The 19,599-nt window shown below is 36.2% G+C and overlaps 2 protein-coding genes across 2 annotated transcripts; both read right to left on the bottom strand.

Moving 5' to 3' along the window:
• Nucleotides 1–10,150: 10,150 nt before the first annotated feature.
• LOC148696408 (uncharacterized) lies at nucleotides 10,151–12,745 on the bottom strand. Its single transcript, XM_088695897.1, has 2 exons — nucleotides 10,783–12,745; nucleotides 10,151–10,609 (listed from the first exon to the last, which is right to left on the bottom strand). The coding sequence occupies exons 1-2, from the start codon at nucleotides 12,284–12,286 to the stop codon at nucleotides 10,566–10,568; spliced, it is 1,548 nt and encodes a 515-aa protein (XP_088552023.1). The 5' UTR covers nucleotides 12,287–12,745; the 3' UTR covers nucleotides 10,151–10,565.
• LOC137711505 (transcription factor MYB114) lies at nucleotides 12,702–14,012 on the bottom strand. The gene is made up of 3 exons (XM_068450743.2): nucleotides 13,786–14,012; nucleotides 13,484–13,613; nucleotides 12,702–13,316 (listed from the first exon to the last, which is right to left on the bottom strand). Exons 1-3 carry the CDS (start codon nucleotides 13,919–13,921, stop codon nucleotides 12,959–12,961), a joined length of 624 nt encoding a protein of 207 aa, XP_068306844.2. The 5' UTR covers nucleotides 13,922–14,012; the 3' UTR covers nucleotides 12,702–12,958.
• Between the last annotated feature and the right edge of the window lie 5,587 nt (nucleotides 14,013–19,599).

The following is a 19,599-nucleotide window of genomic DNA, read 5'->3' as shown; positions in this document are numbered from 1 at the left end:
TTCTTTTAAATGGCTGGTTCAAAACGACGTCGTTTTGTCCAAGTCTTTTTAAAAAATATGAAATAGTCTTCTTCTTCTTCGTTAATCATCTACAGAACCTACAATCGCCTTTCTGCCGTTGCACTCTTCTTCTCCAGCACATGCTCAAGGTCCTCAGAAGTCCTCATAGCCACTTATCTGGACTTTCAGATAGTTCCGAAACCACTCGGGTCCCTTAATGCATCCGCCAATACGTGTTACACTCCTTTTTTTTTTTTTTTTTTTTTTACTTACACAATTAATAATGAAGAACGGAGAAATCAAACTTAGGACCTCAAATACAAGGACCAATATGCTCAATTGCTTGCTTGTGCGTGACAGTTTTATTTTGGATTATACTGGACGAAATCGAACCTTTTATACATTGTGATTATAACCCATTACTTCAGGCTCCTTTACTATTTGGGCCAACCTGAAGAGGGTCATTCATACACTTCCGATTACAGTCCACATTGGCTATCCAAAATAAACAATCTAAGATTACCTCTTTGTTTTTTTTTTTTTTTTTTTTTTTTTTTTTTAAGTAAACGATATTATCTATACAAATTGAAAGGAGATGAGCTTAGCCTCACAATGAACTAGTAATAATGTGGTTCAAATTCGTCTTTGGCAAAAATTGAACCAAAGACGTATCACTTACAAATAAAAATAAATATCATTAGATCGTAGTACTAAGTAGTAAGCTAAGATTACCTCGAATACACTTTTCAATTATTTACCAACTGTCTTATCATAAAATTTGAACAGAAATTCCCTCTAGGAAAGTAGAGACTAAAGATCATAACATGCGCCCTTTTACAAGTGTCCATGAGCAAAGAAATGTTATTGTACTTCGAAATTGGTTCATACGAGATCCCACATTCGAAAATGTTTTTTAGATCACATATAATAAGTAGTATACTGCTGATAGCACTTTAAGTCTCTTGACCAAAAAAAACAAGCACTTAAGTCTCTTGACCAAAAAAAAAAAGCACTTAAGTCTTTTTAGGCGAAAACTCCACACCTGGATGATGGTCAAGTTATGGATGGTAAGGCTGGTTCGGTATGAGATACTGAACCGAAAACTATGTCATGATTTCCAAAATGAAGATTTTAGAAATCCCAATTTCAAGACCGATCCCAAATCAAAATTTCGAGAATCCCAAAATAGTTTCGGGATTTCAGGACAAATCAGGAATCCTAAAATACTTTCAAATAATATATGCAAAACAATGGTCTTGAAGTACCTGAAGAAATACCTGACAGAAAACGGTAGAAGTTGGGATGATTCGTTCATGCTAGTAGATTGTAGTAAAATAGTTGCTGAAAAGCCAACTTATCCATTGAATTTCCTCATAAAAAATGGTAATAGATTAAATCACTTGTTTGCTCTAACATATTAGGCCCATGGATCAACATTGTAATCAAAGAAGCAGAAGGGAAAAAAAAAAAAAAAACCAGATGGAAATCCATTGCATCATTCAAATAATATGAACTACTTATAAAGGACAAATTTTGATGTTGAGCACTTAAAATAGCAAGAATGATTTACAAAATTCAACCTGATTAATAGCGGATACAATCTTTGCAAATTTAAGCAATTGTTTGATTTGCGAAACAATGAAATTGTTGACCCCAATAGCTCTCTCTTCCTTGCGGGGTTTTAATTGCACTCCAAATTTATTTAACCCCCTACTTGACGCAGACTTAAATAGGTTTTGGTGGCAATTACATTCCCTTTCCTAGAAGAATTTAAATTCCAAGTCAAAAAGGGAATCTACATCTAATTGGGACACAAACTCTATTATAGCTTTGGATTCCTACACCTCCTGCCCTTTCCAGCGAGCAGCCCAGCAAGTGTGGGGGCATTTGTGGAGCCAAAAATAATCCCAAAAATCATGGAGCTGACACGTGGATTATTTCCCAAGAAAGACAAGACTGCCCCCCTATTAAATAAGCAAGGAGTTGCCTCATTCACCACATGCAGCTAAGGTAGAGCAAGCAGAGATCAACGATTACTCAAGGCACCCCTGCTCGTAGGAAAAGTCAAAGGTATTTATGAAAGAGTAATCCCTTATTCTTAACATAAATACATTCCTAATAAGATAAGACCTCTTTCAAGCAAGTTATCCTAATTTCATTTATTTAGGATATTTACCTATTTATTCTAAGATATTTACTTACACAAATATCTTAGAATATTCTCACCCAAATACTACCTAGGGCCGGCCCATCTCCTCCATCTCTCTTATAAATACTCTATTTATCTTCAAAATTCAGTAAGCTTTTGCTACCCCTAAAGAGGCTTTTTGCTTCCCACAAACACTCAAAAACATTCTTTTCAAAATTCTAACCTTGGCATAGGAGATTCTTCGGCCAAAGCCCCCCATTCATTGTGGGCGCGTGAGGCTTTTGGCCTTAATCAAGGAAAGGCGGAAATTTGCATCCCCAAAGCGCACCTCCTCCCCCTAGTGTAGATAATATCGTGTGTTAAAAAAAACAGAAGTTAACTTTGTGTGCAGGTAATCAAGCTTAATTATGATCAAGTGACAAAACCAACTGAGGGTTACGACCTTGATTGTTGCTGCTAATTTCTTATTCATAACGGCATGTGCATACATGCAGGGGCGAAGTCAGAGATTTGTATGGATAGGGGCATTGTTAAACAACATAAAAAGCTAAAGAACTTACTAAATAAATTACTTATTTATTAGTCCATAAGATTTTTCATACAATATATTACAATATTCCTCGATGTGTTTTCATGTTTCAATAGTGTTGCATGACAACTTCATTACCAATACCATCACATATCTCTCTATATAAAAATAACCATGTTATCATTCATCCATTTATCTCCCATCAGATTTATAAAAAATTTATAGCTAAAAACGCTCTTTCAACATTGGCAGCTGTAGCTGGAAATGTTAATGCTAATGTCACAAGCAAGTACACTAGTTATACATCTTACTAATGTCACAAGCGTGTACATTTTTTTGTGTACCAAAAAAAAAAAAAAACTGAGTAAGGGCATTTGCCCCCTCTGGGCCCAAGGTGGCTTTGTCATGCATACATGAACTTAGATTTATGTTGACTACTTAGCTGCCTATCAAAATTCATAAATCTATTTAATTTCCAAGGTTGGATATTCAAGAGATAACTGGAACAGACAATCATAAAATACTTAAATGAGCATTCATTGTGTTCCTTAGAGATTTTAAAATTTAAAAATATTACTAGCTTAAATACGAGAGATTTTTTATGTATCTGCAACACGAGTCGGTATACCACATGTCATATTATAAGCAGAAAGGTTTTGTTTCTCTAGTATCCCTCTACTTATATTATAACATGTGGTGTACTGTTCCGAGTACAATGAAATATTTCTCCTTAAATGGTTATTGAATGTTGAACTACTGTTGAGGTCAATGGAAGGAAATATAAATGGATCATTTACCAAAATAAAGAAGATCAACAATTCAGTATTGAATTGTCCACTAACAATATATGTGAGAATGAGAAAAAAAAATGTTACACATCAGAAGCTTACCAAATTATATGTGCCTTCATAAAGGGTTAGAATACTTCCTATATTACCAATTACTTTGATTGTAGTATTTCAACTTTTTTCATGGTATCAAAACAGGTTTGTCACATCTGAAGCCTAATGGCCATCCATGCTCCATGTCATGCTTTGTGTTGTACACGTAGTAGGTTTAAAAATATGCGGTACATGAGGGGAGTGTGATGCGAAAAAATGCTCACATTTTGTTTGTGTTATCACGTGTCAAGCTTTCAAATTCATCACACATAAAGGGCGTGTGGAGAGGTGAAGAAAATGTCCCACATTGAAGCTTACCAAACTTTTTTTGTCCGCATCTTGTAAAACAGTTTTCTCTCCTTTTCGGAGATTTTCTCTTTGCTTGATAGTTTTTCTCATCGTTTGTGTGAGGGTTTCACTTTTGTCCAAATTCGATGCCGCCGACCTTAGCTGTGGCTAGGGTCAGTGGTTGCGCTTTCCTTTTTCTATTGCCTTCTTTTTTGTTGTTTTCCCCTGCTTTCTATCCCGATCTGCCCATTTTTTCACACCCTATCAGCGTCCCTCTTCCTTGCTCATCTCTGCTCCGATTTGCAACCACTTCATAACCGCAATTTGTTGCGGTACTCTGAGATGGTGTGTAAAGTTCTGGTGTTCCCAGCGGCTCGGGTGTTCAACACCACCACCTTCTCACTGTCTACCTTCATTGGCAGTGTTGCTTATGGAATCCCACGGGCTTCCTTCACTTGGTTGTTGGTTCTCGTCTTTGTGGCTATTGTAACTCACACAAGATAATTAAACCAAAAACAAGAACAACAAAGTATAAAGAACGGAAGCCTTCTCTATTGATGAATAAAGAATTACAAAAGAACTCTCAAATACAAACACATTAGTTTTTCTGCCTCACAAGTCTCACAAATTCATACACATGACTAATGCTAAGACTTATCTATATATATACTAGATAACAAAGCCATAAACCTATTCCTAAACTAACTTAGAATCCAAAACCAACTTGGAAGCTTGCGTTCAAGCTTCCCAAACATATTACAAATCGGATTCCTAACTTACTTAGGATTACAAACCAAATTTCATATCAATTCTAACAATCTCCACCTTGGTAAGAAATTCACATCAGAGACCTTCATATGCTTCCATTGCTCCACCATTGTCAAGTTTGATAACTTGCTTAACATGCACCGAATTCAAGCAATGCTCGAACTTAGATCAACCACCTTAGTTAACATATCAGCAGGATTGTCAGCTGTAGCAATTTTCTTGACTCGAATTTCACCTTTAGCTATAACCTCTTGAATAAAAGGAGATCTCACATCTATATGCTTGGTCCTTGCATGATGTACCTGATACTTTGCCAAGTAAATGGCACTTTGACTATCACAATACACATCCAACTTGTGTTGATTTACACCCAAATCTTCTATCAACCTTAGTGTCCAAATTGCTTCCTTAATGGCCTCAGTCATCGCCATATATACTCAGCTTCTATGGTTGAAAAAGCAACAGTTGGTTGTAGTATTGATCTCCAACATATAGGAACTTTCACCATAGTAAACACGTACCATGTCGTAGACCTTCTTTTGTCTAAATCACTAGCAAAATTAGAGTCCACATAAGCAATTGAGAACTTGTCAATTTCTCCACCATTCCTTTCAAAACAAATTCCTAAATCCCTTGTTCCATGAAGATACCTCAGGATCCATTTAGCAGAATCCCCATGCATTTTTCCAGGATTACACATAAACTTACTCACAATTTCAACTGCGAGAGCAATATCAAGGCGAGTGCATACCATAGCATACATCAACCCCCTAATCAAACTGGAATAAGGGACATCTTTCATCTTGGCTTTTTCTTCATCGGTGTTAGAACATAGTTGAGTAATTAATTTAAAATGAGAAGCTAGAGGTGTACCTATAGGTTTGGTTTCCCCATTAATCCCAAACTTGTGCGGAAAATTTTCAATGTATTGTTTATGCGATAAATACACTAGCCCCTTCTTCATGTTTCTCGTGATCTCCATTCCCAAAATCTTCCTTGTTTCACCGAGATCATTTATCTCAAACTCTTTTTTCATCTGAGCTTCAAGCTTTATAATTTCTGTGATATTACTAGAAGCATATTGTCTACATAAATTAATAAGTAAACATATGTACCTCCTCTTAATTTCTTGTGGTACACGCAATGATCATAATGGCTCTTAGTAGTCTTGATCCCTCATAAACTTATCAAATCTTAAATACTACTGCCGGGGTGATTGTTTTAAACCATATAATGACTTGTTTGAGCTTGCAGACTAAACCCTCTTTTCATTTTTTTTCTTCATATCCTTCAAGTTGCCTTATATAAATCTCTTCAGACAGATTTCCATGTAGGAATGTAGTTTTAACATCCAACTGCACTAACTCAAGGTCATAATATTCTACTAAAGCAAGCAAGATTCGAAAAGAGGAGTGTTTCATCACTGGAGAAAATATCTCATTATAATCTATTCCTTCTTTCTGAGCATATCCCTTAGCCACTAATCTGGCTTTGAATATTATTGAACTCGCATCATCTATTCCATCATTCTTCGCATATACCCACTTTCATCCAATAGCTTTTCTTTCCCTAGGTAACTCCACTAGTTCCCAGGTTTTGTTCTTGTTGAGATACAGCATCTCGTCACCCATTGCTTCACACCATTGCTTTGCTTCTCTACCGCTCACTACTTCAACAGAGAAGTGTTATCCTTGGATTATTACTTAGGTGTTGATTAACGTGCTTATTTTTGTTTGTGACACATCATTTAGAAATTTAGTCTCCTAAGCATTAACCAGCGGGCTATTGTCATGCTTCATTTTTCAAGTGATATTTAAAAGGGTAATGCTAGGAAAGCTAAATTTGTAAACTAAAATTTGAAAACTAAAGGGAATGGAAGTTGATGATTGATTTATTACTTAAGTGTTGATAAACGTGCTCATTCTTATTGGTGACACATTATTTAGTTTGCAAATGTTGTCTCCAAATTTGGTCTTCTTAGTATTACCCTATTTAAAATGGAGTAGGTTCTCTCCCCTTATAATCTCTCTCGTTTTCTCTCCTCTTCTCTTTGAACGGTTACGATTAAATCACATTAACACCTTATATTCATTTTTTATAGACAAAGAAAGACAAAAAAGAAAATGTGAGAAGATAAAATGGAAGAAGAAGGAATTACGAGAGAAGAGAATCCTACTTCATTTGAAACAGGGGACGACTCTAGCCGACACAAACATTGTTAACAACACTTCTGCTATTTTAAATTTGAGTAACAAGCTTGTTTGCATTGGCCACAAAACCTAGATTACTCAAACTTTTGTTTTTAGTTAGCAAAAGATTAAAATATTGATTAACTCCAGTAAAACAAATATGCATGGCCACACAAATATATTCAAGACCAAGCAATTTTTCATTTAAATTGTACAGAATTACGCACAGCCTTCCATTCACCATTATTTTTTTAGCCTTCATTTCTCAATGAGAAAACTAGCTAGTCTTTAAATTATAATAATTAAAAAAATTATTATTGATACTCTACAAATTTAATTATGCATTATTAATTTTATAGAGTGCTAATAATAATTACTTAATTTTAATCGTATAATTATTAACTAGAAATACAGAGTTTGACATTGATCAAGAATCTTAGAGAATGCAAGAAGGTCGAAGAACCAAGAAAAAATCTCAGAAAACTCAGAGAAGAAAAAGGCTTCACGACTCTTGTATTGTTATTCATTTAAGAGTTATTACAAGAGAATCCAATATAAAGGACTATCACTACTTTCTTAATGACTAAGCTACCCCTCAACATATCTCACTAAATCTTATCAAATCTTATCCAATTAACCAAATCTTACAACTATATCCAACTGTCCTTACAACCAAATCCAACTGATTTGCTGACATGGCAAATATATGTAATATTGCCATGTGACCATACTCATCATCCCCCCTCAATCTCAGGTAGGGTGACCAATCCTGAGATTGCAGCAATGTTTGAAGAAGGCAGGCCCATGTAGACCTTTGGTAAGAACATCAGCCGTTTGTTCTTCAGTGAGAACATATTGAACTTGCAAGTCATTTTGTTGAACCTTCTCTCTTACAAAGTGAAAATCGGTATCCAAATGTTTAATCCGTGTATGAAACACAGGATTAGAACATAAGGCTAACGCAGAGAGGTTATCACAATGTAACAATGGTGGCATTGACAGAAACTGATGAAGATCTTTGAGCAGCAACCTAATCCATATTACATCAGCTGCACAATGGGCTAAGGCCTTATATTCTGCCTCTGTGGAGCTCCTAGAAACTGAGGACTGTTTCTTTGATTGCCACGAGATTGGATTGTGTCCCATATACACCACAAAACCAGTAATAGACCTTCTAGTATTAGGATTAGCTGCCCAATCTGAATCAGAGAATGCTGTAATAGAGTTGTTCGGAGATGCAGAATAAGTAATACCACACGTTACAGTACCTTGAACATAACGTAGAATTCTTTTCACAAGACCATAATGAACATCAGTAGGTTGATTCATATACTGACAAGCAATGTTTACAGCATAAGAAAGATTTGGTCGAGTAAAGGTAAGGTACTGTAAAGCACCAACAAGACTGCGATACATAGTTGGATCACTTAAAGGAGTACCGTCAGATGCTAAAAGCTGAGTGTGTGGCTTACATGGTGTGGATGCAGGCTTGCAACTGTCCATACCAGCTTTGTGGATCAAGTCTTTGGCATACTTAGATTGATTCAAGAAAATATCACCATTATCGTTGTACTGAATCTGCAACCCGAGAAAATAAGACAATCTGCCCATGTCTTTGAGATCAAAAACATCTCCCAATTCTTGAATAATAGCCTGAATTTTGGTGGCATTAGATCCTGTCAAGATAATGTCATCAACATATAATAATAAGGCAATAACATCAGTGCCATCATGTTTGATAAACAGACTGCTATCGGATTGAGACACTGTAAATCCCATAGCTGGAAGATATCCTATAAATTTAGCATTCCAGGCCCTAGGTGCCTGTTTCAAACCATACAAAGACTTAACCAATTTGCACACAAAATCAGGATGTGTAGAATCCACAAAACCTGGAGGTTGCTTCATGTAAACCTCTTCTTCTAAATCTCCATGTAAGAATGCATTTTTAATGTCAAGTTGCCTTAATTCCCATTTGTTTTGAGCAGCCATGGAAATTATCAACCGAACTGTAGTATGCCTAACAACAGGACTAAAGGTTTCAAAATAATCCAAACCAAACTCTTGAGTATAACCTTAAGCCACTAACCGTGCCTTATATCTGGATATTGTACCATCAGGATTCTTTTTAAGTTTATAAACCCACTTACTACCAATGATTGATCTATGTGTTGGTGGAGGAACCAAAACCCAAGTCCCTTGACTCTTTAATGCATCAAATTCTTCTTGCATGGCATTTTGCCAATTAACATTAGTTGCAGCACTCCTAGAAGATTTAGCTCAGAGATATCATTAACACTAGCCACAAATGAAAAACCACTAGAACAAGAATCCTGGAAATCAAGCTGCAATGATTGTAATTCTGGTAATGATGCTATGTAATTAGCATAGATCTTCCTTGAAATTGCACCAGTTTGTAACCTTGTTTGCATTCTTGGAGGAGAAGAAACAATGTGATGTGTAGTACCACAATTAGAAGATGAAGGAAATGGAAGAATTACCTCCAGTTGTGCAGGATCAAGGACAGGTAACATCAAAGCTGTTGAGGAAGATGAGGGAGTTGTTTCAGATTTAGGTACAATCGAAGAATGACTCAGTGTGTCAGAAGATTGCTGAGAAGGATTCATAGTAGTAGAACCAGACAAATCGATACTATCTCGACCCGCAACAAATTCCAGAGATGAAACATCATTGGGCACTGAAACTGACTATGGCAAAAAAATAGCAGAATGGATTGGAGAAGATACATGTGTGGAATCTTGAGAACTAATCCCCTGAGATGTATTCTGTAATGTATGCAGAGACTTATATGGAAACAAATCTTCATCTTGAATCACATGCCGAGAAATGATAAATTTCCTAGACTTTGGATGGAAACAAATAACTCCTTTATAACCTAATGCATATCTTAGAAAGACACATAAAGAAGCCCTTGGTTGCAATTTACTGATAGTGTAAGGTCTAATATATGGATAAACAGCAGTACCAAATACTTTAAGACCTTGTAATTGAGGAGAAACACCATATAGGCTTTGATATGGAGATTGCATGCCTAAAACCTTGCAAGGCATTCTATTAATAAAAAAAACAGAATGTGCACAGGCATGATACCAAAGATCCTGAGGTAACTGAGCAGTAGTCATCAAGGTAATAGCATTTCCACAATATGTTGATGTTTTCTCTCAGCAAGTCCTTTTTGTTAAGGAGTGTATGGACACGAAATCATATGTACAATGCCTTTGTGTTTCAGAAAATCATCAAATCTTCTACTTATATACTCCCCACCACCATCAGTTTGCAAACACTTAATTCCAACATTAAATTGAGTGAATACAAAATTGTAGAATTTCTGAAAGACATCAAACACTTCTGATTTATTGATTAAAGGAAATATCCATACAAATCTGGTAAACTCATCAATAAAACTAACATAGTATTTGTAACCTTCTATAGATGTAGTAGGTGACAGACCCCAAAGATCAGTATGCACCTTTTGAAGTGGAAAGTTACAAGACTCGTTTCTATCATGAAAAGGCAACCTAGACATCTTGCCAGAAATACAACAGGACCACAAATGTTGATGAGTATCAGGAGAACTAACTATATTAGACTGTTTCAACATTACAGATAACACTTCATTGCTGGGATGACCACACTGTTGATGCCATACTTCAAACTTTATTTTCTGTCCAAGAAGAGCCACTAACTTCTGAGATGAAGACTCTGATAACAACTTCACTGGAATCTGAAACAACTCACCCTCATTTGTCCTTCCATGATATAGAACAGCCTTGGTTACCTTGTCCTGCACAAAGAACTCGTTATCATCACATATAAACCAACAAAAATTATCCTTGCATAATTGTTTAACTGACAGTAGACTAACTGCAATAGTAGGAACATGTAAAACTGTTCTGAGGAGTAAAGACTGAGGTAAAGTATGTAAACGTGCAGAACCAATATTTTTGATTTGCAAACCTTCACCATTTCCAATGGTAATCTTATCAGTGCCTGCATAAGATGTGACTTGCTGCAGGGAGTTCAAATCAGCAGTCATATGGTGCGAAGCACCAATGTCTACTATCCAGGAATCTTGAGGTAGAAGATTAGAAAGAGCATGAGCTTGCATAGCGGTTAAGGAAGGAGCAGGAGATGTGCCTTGATAGGCAAAGTTATTGCGATGATGACAATCCAAAACACTATGACCACGCTTGCCACATATTTGACATTCCACAACTTGTCCCATAGAACTAGGACTAGTAGATCGCTTCCAACAATTAGGAGTTGTGTGACCATGTTTAGAACAGATTTGACACTCCGGGACAACATGAGATCTGGTTTCAGTATTCCCTGACCAAGACTGCCAAGTACCTCCACTTTGTTTAGGACCAGAAAATTGTCCTTTTCCATTTCCAAACTTTGAACCTCTATAGCCCTCATTAGGCTTAGAACCAGAGAAAGACCGCGAACCATTATTGGAATTAGGAAATGGCCTAGGAGGATTACCATTGCCAATAAAACCATAGACATTGGTAAAATCAGGATATATAGGAGGCAAAGATGGAGGCAGCATGTATAAAGTAGGAGAATATGGAACTTGAGGAAACATAGAACCATCAATAGAATAAGGAACATGTGGAAAAATAGGACCTGGTGGCGGAGCATGCATTGCAGTAGAACCCTGAGATATAAATGGCACACTCACAGGTAGAGCATTGTTTGGTACACGAGTAATAGTACCACCAGTGGTGAAAGGAACATTATCAGAGTTACTAGAGGAACCCTGAGAATCACCTGACTGAGAAGAAGATCCTTGCATATACAACCCAGAAAAATTATGAGTCAAAGTGTTAACCATAGAGTCAGCCTCTCTCTCTGCACACAATAATTGCTCTCTGAATTCTCTTAGAGAAATAGAAGTATCTCGAGTAAGAATTATAGTTCGTATAATAGAATACTCCCTCGGTAAACCAGATAAAGCAGCCACCACAAAATCATTGTCTGAAACAAATTCACCAGCTGCAACCAATTGTTCTTTAATGTGTCTCATTTTGGACAGATATTGATCAACTGAATTACCACCCTTCTGAATTGTTTGAAATTCTGTCTTTAATGTATTCACCCTAGCCTTTGAGATTGATGCATATCTATCTTGAAGATTAGACCATGCCTCATGTGCAGTCTTGCATCCCAAAACATGTTCAATAGACTCATCAGATAAAGTAGCAATCAATAAACTCAAAAGAGCCAAATCAATGGATTCCCATTCAAGAAAAGCCTCTGTGAGAACATTAGTAACCCCAGAAGTTGTATCAATCACAAATTTAGGAGGACACACTGCAGTTCCATCAAAATGACCAAAAAGCTTATATCCTTTCAACACTGACTTAAACTGAAAAACCCATTTTGAGAAATTCTTATCAGTTAACTTGATTGTCAACATTCCAAGCAAACCCTCAATTTTAACTCCAGACGACGCCATGATTATCACAAATCAGAAAAACAAACAACTACCTCTTGAAAGAAACAAAATACCAATTCAACAATTATCAACGAAATTTCCTACTAAACAACAATTCTTGCAAGAAAATTACCCAGATGGCTTCGTGCCTGCTACAAAATCTTGAATTGACTTCATGCCTTAACTGATATCATAACCCACAAACAAAGAATCAAAGCTCCACTAACAGAACTCCAGAAATCCAAAAAAAAATTCTAACCAAGAAGCACCAAGAACCCCGATCAAACTCTCAGAGAAACCGCCCCAAGAAACTACGAACCACAGAAGGACCGACAGCTCTGGATACCATATTAACTAGAAATACAGAGTTTGACATTGATCAAGAATCTTAGAGAATGCAAGAAGGTGGAAGAACCAAGGAAAAATCTTAGAAAACTCAGAGAAGAAAAAGGCTTCACGACTCTTGTATTGTTATTCATTGAAGAGTTATTACAAGAGAATCCAATATAAAGGACTATCACTACTTTCTTAATGACTAAGCTACCCCTCAACATATCTCACTAAATCTTATCAAATCTTATCTAATTAACCAAATCTTACAACTATATCCAACTGTCCTTACAACCAAATCCAACTGATTTGCTGACATGGCAAATATATGTAATATTGCCATGTGACCATACTCATCAATAATTACACAACGACCTTTTCTTGGGCAGCCATGGTGTCTTCATCAAGCTCGAGAAACTTGTTCACCCACTCCAACCCATAAGAACCTTCAGCAGAGAAGTCAAAGAACTCATTCACATCAAAGTTCGTATCAGCGCTATCGTCTGATGCTTTCTGGGAAGGTGTAGTTGTAGTATCGGCGCTATTGTCTGATGTTTTCTGGGAAGGTGCAGTTGCAGTAATAGTCGTCATTGTCTCTTGGGCTGTTGAAGCTAGCGATGTTTTTTCCTTCTGATTCATTTTCTTGCTCAAATGAGAATTCCAGTAATTCTTTATTTCACTGTCTGTTCGACCTGGAAGTCTCCCGGCAATCAATGACCACCTATACAATACAAACTTCCGATGGTCAAAATTTTTATCGTCTGACATGTTATGCAATTAGCAGAGTGTCAATATGCATGCACCTTTGTCTATTTATTCATTCAAATATGTGGTCCAGATTGACAGACAGACAAGAAAATGTTGATAATGTTGACTAAATTAAATTACCTGTTTCCTAGTAGTTTATGAAGCCTAAGTATCAAGTCTTCTTCATCATCAGCAATGTTGCCTCTCTTAATATTGGGTCTCAAATAGTTCAACCATCTCAACCTGCAACTCTTCCCGCAACGATTCAAACCTGCAGTAGTAACAAGAGATTAATTAAAGTACATATTGAACACACGAAATCCCCCAGCTAGATTAAAACAAAATAAAGAAGAATCAATGTGGTTAATTTGTATATTAGTGGTTTAAAGTTTTAACCCTGTTGTTTGAGCTCAAAATTAACGAGGATTGGTTAAATAACTAACCTGCTATCGAAGCAACTGTCTTCCACCTCTTTGCACCATGAATTTCAATATATTCTGCAAGTTTTCTATCTTCCTCTCCTGCCCATGGTCCTTTGTTCACAGGCTTTTTTGTTGACGCGTCGTTCTTTGGAGCCATGACGTACGTGGGGGGGCGAGAGAGAGAGAGAGAGAGAGAGAGAGAGAGAGAGAGTTAAATTTGGTGTTAAATATATCAGATAAGAAAATAGCAAGAAAGACTGATTGTTGGCTATCAACAACTACTGAGGGTTTATATCCTGCTGGTTGGTACAGTTTTGTGAGGAGGAAATTTGAAGGGTCAATGTCAATGACTACACTAATCTAGCTACCCTTCCTAGAGAGAGAGAGAGAGAGAGAGAGAGAGAGAGAGAGAGAGAGAGAGAGAAGTTCCAACTCCCAAAACTCACAACTACCAGTTAGGGCTCGATTAGATTGTGTGAGAATGGGGAGTAAAACACAAATCATTTTTATGTGAAAAATGTTAAGGAGATTCTTTCGGGATTTTTTATGGATTTTTTTTCCTTCTCGTATTTTTTGCACCATGTTTTTTAAAGTTAGTACAGAAATTAACGTTAAATTGTAAGGTATCAAAGAGGGAGTAGGATTCTCTCCTCTCCTAATCTCTTTCTCCTTCCCTTCCCTTCTATTTGAACGGCTACGATCAAACCACGTCAATATTTTGTTCAGTATTGTTTATATAGAGAAAAGGACAAAAAAAAAAATATGAGAAAAGGGAAATGAAGAAAATGATAATAGAAGAAGAAAAAATCCTACTCCATCAAAAACTTCCAAAAAAAATCCCATTTTAAAAAAGTCTCTCTACTTTTTCTCTTTTTATATTTGCTCTTTGTCCTTCGAGACAAGTCGTTATTTATTTCTCACTTGTACAATTGTCTGATGTCATGAATATTGTTTGTTATCCTTGAATATCTAAATAAAAGATGCTTTCCCTTAAAAACCAGTACCCTTCCAGTCTTTCAGTGCCAGTGTGCCACCCAAATCCCTAATTATATGTTTTATTCTACCACAATTATATGTATATATATGGAGTGTAAGATTCGTCTAACATGTAAAAGCCGATAAAGATAATATCTTAACTCACTTTATTAGTAAGCTTCTCTTCTATGTCAAATTGGAAGATGATTCTTTACTCTCCTATTCATATATCATTTCATTCACTTTTCTTACACATTGCTTTCTGTTTTATCTTTATAAAAAAATCAATATAAGATATTAACGTGGTTTAATCTTGACCGTTCAAATAGGAGGGCATGAAAGGATAAAAAGATTAGAAGGGTAGATAATCCTCCTCCTGTCAAATTTTCAACGTTAAACTATCAATAGGTCTTAACTTAATAATAAATGTGTATTTCAATGATAGCAGTAATTATTATTTATATTATCAATTAATTTATATAATTTACCTATTAAAATTCATACTAAAATACTATTTTTTTTCTCTCTATTATATATGTGACATCCCACATCACTCAGGGAAGTGATCCTTATATGTATATTCCTATCTCTACCTAGCACGAGGCCTTTTGGGAGCTCACTGGCTTCGGGTTCCGTTGGAACTCCCAGAAACAAAACCGTGAGGGCGTGGTCAGGGCCCAACACGGACAATATCGTGCTACGATGAAGTCGGGCAAGGGAAGTGGTCCCGCCCGGGGCGGGATGTGACAATTGTGACATCCCACATCACCTAGGGGAGTGATCCGCGCACACTCCCATGATGGGTGATCCACTAGGAAGTTCTCGTGTGAGTTCCCAGAAACAAAACAGTGAGGGTGTGCTGGGAGCTCAAAGCGGACAATATCGTGCTACGGTGGAGTCGGGCCTGGGAAGTGGTCCCGCCCGGGCCGGGATGTGACAATTTGGTATCAGAGCCTAACCCTGGTCGTGGTGTGCCGATGAGGACGTCGGGCCCCTAAGGGAGGTGGATTGTGACATTCCACATCATCCAGGGGAGTGATCATTATATGTATATTCTCATCTCTACCTAGCACGAGGCCTTTTGAGAGCTCATTGGCTTCGAGGTTCCATTGGAACTCCTAAGTTAAGCGAGTAACGCGCGAGAGCACTCCCATGATGGGTGACTCACTGGGAAGTTCTCGTGTCAGGCCCAGGAAGTGGTCCTTCTCGGGCCGGGATGTGACAATATATATGTTATAGAACCTTTCTCTGACCAAAAAAAATGTAATAGAACCTTTTGAAGACGTAGGGGAAGAGGTCCCCCTTCACTTATGCTTGCGGCTCTCTTTTACTAGAATGAAGGTTTGACTAAATTTAACTACACAAATTTATTGTGTCCATGTGCTATATATTTACTCATGCTAAATTCATAGGGGAAAGTAATTGTATGTTGTCGAAGATCTAATATTTGTTTGTCGTGTGAATTTGTAAACAAAATTGTCAGAAGACTTTTGTTTGCTAAATAACTACTAGTAAAAGGAGTGATCTGTGGAGATTGGTACTTGATTCTGTTTATTAACCAAGCAATAGTTTTGTTTGAATCAATTAGAAGAGGTGGGAAACATGATCTGCTCAATAGATTGAATATATACTTACTTGACCTAACTCGTTTAAAGAAATATGGCCTCAACTTCAATTGGTTTCAAAGAATCAATTTTGTATAGACTGCAAACTAAACAAGTGGGAGAAGGAAACCAACAAGTTTTATATGTAAAATTGTGGTATGATTATTATTTAAAATAATATAACTTTCTGTCTTTCGAACAAAGTAAAAATTTTATGATGATGTGGCAGACGAATTCCACACAAGCGTAGAGTGCTCTTTTAAACCAAAAGTAAAATCTTGTCACACCTGTCTAGTGCAAGTCAAAAGCCCTTGGATTGTCAAGTTAGACATAGAAGAGGAATGAATGTGACAACTCTAGTTTTCTTGGAAGAGGAACAATTACCTCACCATGACTGGTGATCATGTGTTTATATAGTGCAAGTTTGAGCTTATAGATGATTCATTAGGGTATCGTGACACTCCCTAACTGGTTGATTTAAACCCCTCATTACCTACCCATTTAGCTAGTGAACGTTTGACTTACACAGACTTATAAAGACGTGATAAAAGGTACCGATTAAGAGTCCCGTTTAGAGAAGTATGAGCTTGAAGATAACAATACCAGTGAGCTTCTACAATGTCATCTACTTTTTTTTATTATCAATTAATATTTCCATTGTAATATTACGTATAAGGATACAACGATATTGGAGGATGTAGATATATATGAGATAAGTCACATAAAGAGCTAGTCATAATTAATTATCACAATCGTTATGATAGCCAAATCAGAAACTTTTTCCTTATAAGCGGAGAAGAATAATACTAAACCATAGTGTCAATGCCTCAACATATTTTAATTTTGAGTTTTTCTTTCTTTATTTATTTAGAAGAAAGAAACTTTTCATTAAACAGGGAAAATTACAAAGATTAATGTAACCCCAAATAAAGGCGGGTTAAGGTACCAAAAGATCAATATACATCAAGCCAAGAACAAAAATAATGAGAAAATCTAATAAAAAAAGAATAAAAAGAAAAAAGAAAAAGAAAGGGGTTTATTAGAAGCCGACAACACAATGTCGAGCGATTACATCGTGAAAATCCAGTGCCATCAAGGAACTCAACAAGCAGCCCGGAATTTGCTCATATTCAGAACATGGAAGAATCTGCTCAGCCAAGAATCTTTCTCTATGTTCCTCTCCCTCTCTCCTCCTCGGTGTGAATACAACCAGAATTAGACGACCCACTTGTAAATCAGATCTAAAATCTACTGACCCTTGATCCGGTTGTTGACTGGGTCGCCTACTTGCGATCAATGCCGTGAAAGAGGAGACTAGAGCACAGGCACGATTCAAGGTGACGCCAGTCATGACATACGGTGGACGACGTATTTTGGTGCTGACTAATTGGTTGTTGGTGGGGTTAGCTTTTAATTTAGGGTTTTTATCACAAATAGTTCCTGAAATTGACCTTCATCATTAAGACGGTCACTGAAATTAAAAATCAACCAGTGTAATCCTTGAAAATAAATGTCGCAAATCAATGTGGTCCTTCCATCACAATTCTGTTAAAAATTCTATTAAGAGCTGATGTGGCACATATATGGGCCCCACAAGATTTACAGGTTTTTATCACAAATAGTCCTTGCAATTGACCCACACCATCAAAATGGTCCCTCAACTTGACCCACACCATCAAGATAGTCCCTGAAATTAACTCACACCATCAATATGGTCCTAGAAATTGATAATCAATCAAGGTAGCCTTCGAAAATAGATGTTGCAAATCAATATGATTATTCCGTTACAATTTTGTAAAAAAATTTGTTATGTGATGATGTAAGAATTAATTAAAAAAGTTGTCTAAATGCCCTTTTGCACAATGAAATTTTTTTCTTCTTATAATAGGGCCTACTCTGAAGAGAGATCTCTTCCATAAATTCTCAAAGGCACAAGGCTTAACTAAGGCCGAAGAGGGGGTGGTGGAAATAGTTTTCAACCAACAATGGATGCACCTCGGTTATAACCTCATTATCTCAAGGCAAACCTCGTCGTTCTGTGCATCACTAGACCATCAGAGAAGCACCGAACAAGCTCTTCAAGATTAAGGTTGTGAGGATGTTGATCACCTAAATGTTAATGATGATGTCCTAGTAACCATTGTCAATGGGCCAAGCTGTCATCAACGGTAATCTCGATCTAGGTTCAATTCGATGAAGAGTGTCGAAGTGTGTAAAGATGGATGTATTGAAATTTTTTTTAGAGAATAGAGAGCGAACGAGGTAGAGAAATGTGCACTAGAATAGGAGGTGGTTGCTAGACTGAGCTTTTGGGTTGACAATTTTTTTACTAACTATTAAATTATTAAGCCAATTTATAATTTTTTTTTACTTGTGTGACCCATTTATGTGTCACATCAGCACATAACAGAATTATTGACATAATTGTGACGGAAGGACTACGTTGATCAATTTTTAATTTTAATGACCATTTTGATGTCGTGGGTCAATTTCAAAGACCATTTTGATGTCATGGGTCAATTTCAAGAACTATGTGAGAAAAGACTTATGAGAACCATTTATATACCACATCAGCACTTAACATAATTTTAAATAGAATTGTGACAAAATTATCACATTGATTTGCAATACCTATTTTTAAAGACTACATTGATTGATTTTCAGTTTCAGGGACCATCTTGATAGTGAGGGTCAATTTCAGGGACTATTTGTGATATAAACGCTTTAATTTTTTGGATGATAATCTCTCCGAATTCTCTTGGTAATGATCCTAGGGATCAATTCATTAGACCTGGCAATTTCTTACAATACCCATTAACGCAAAACGTAAACGACACGAAAATAACAGGTTTCAGGTCAGCACGATAACTAATCGGGTCATTATCAGGTTACACGATAATAACCCGTTAATAATGGGTCCTTAACAGGTTTACATAAGAGTGACACGCGGGTAATTTGTTTCAACACGATAAGAAAAAAGTTATTTTGATGATTTTAATTTTTTAAACTACTAAAAAAAATTACTATAAAATACAATAGATATAATGAATATGTATATATTGTTTATTAATTATTATTCTATATCAATTTTAAAATTTAAGTTTTATTTATTTATTTATTTTTATAGTATATTATAAGCAAAGATTGAGATTAAAAATCATAAAACACATTAAAAATAAAAATATCAAGTAATTTAAAAATACCAAACACATTAAAAATTATAATAATTAATTTACATGTGCAAAAAATATGAAAA

This window comes from Pyrus communis, chromosome 6 (assembly GCF_041283825.1).
Source record: "Pyrus communis isolate YQ-2024b chromosome 6, ASM4128382v1, whole genome shotgun sequence".
NCBI classification, from domain to species: domain Eukaryota; kingdom Viridiplantae; phylum Streptophyta; class Magnoliopsida; order Rosales; family Rosaceae; genus Pyrus; species Pyrus communis.
This window is presented reverse-complemented; position numbering and strand designations above follow the sequence as displayed.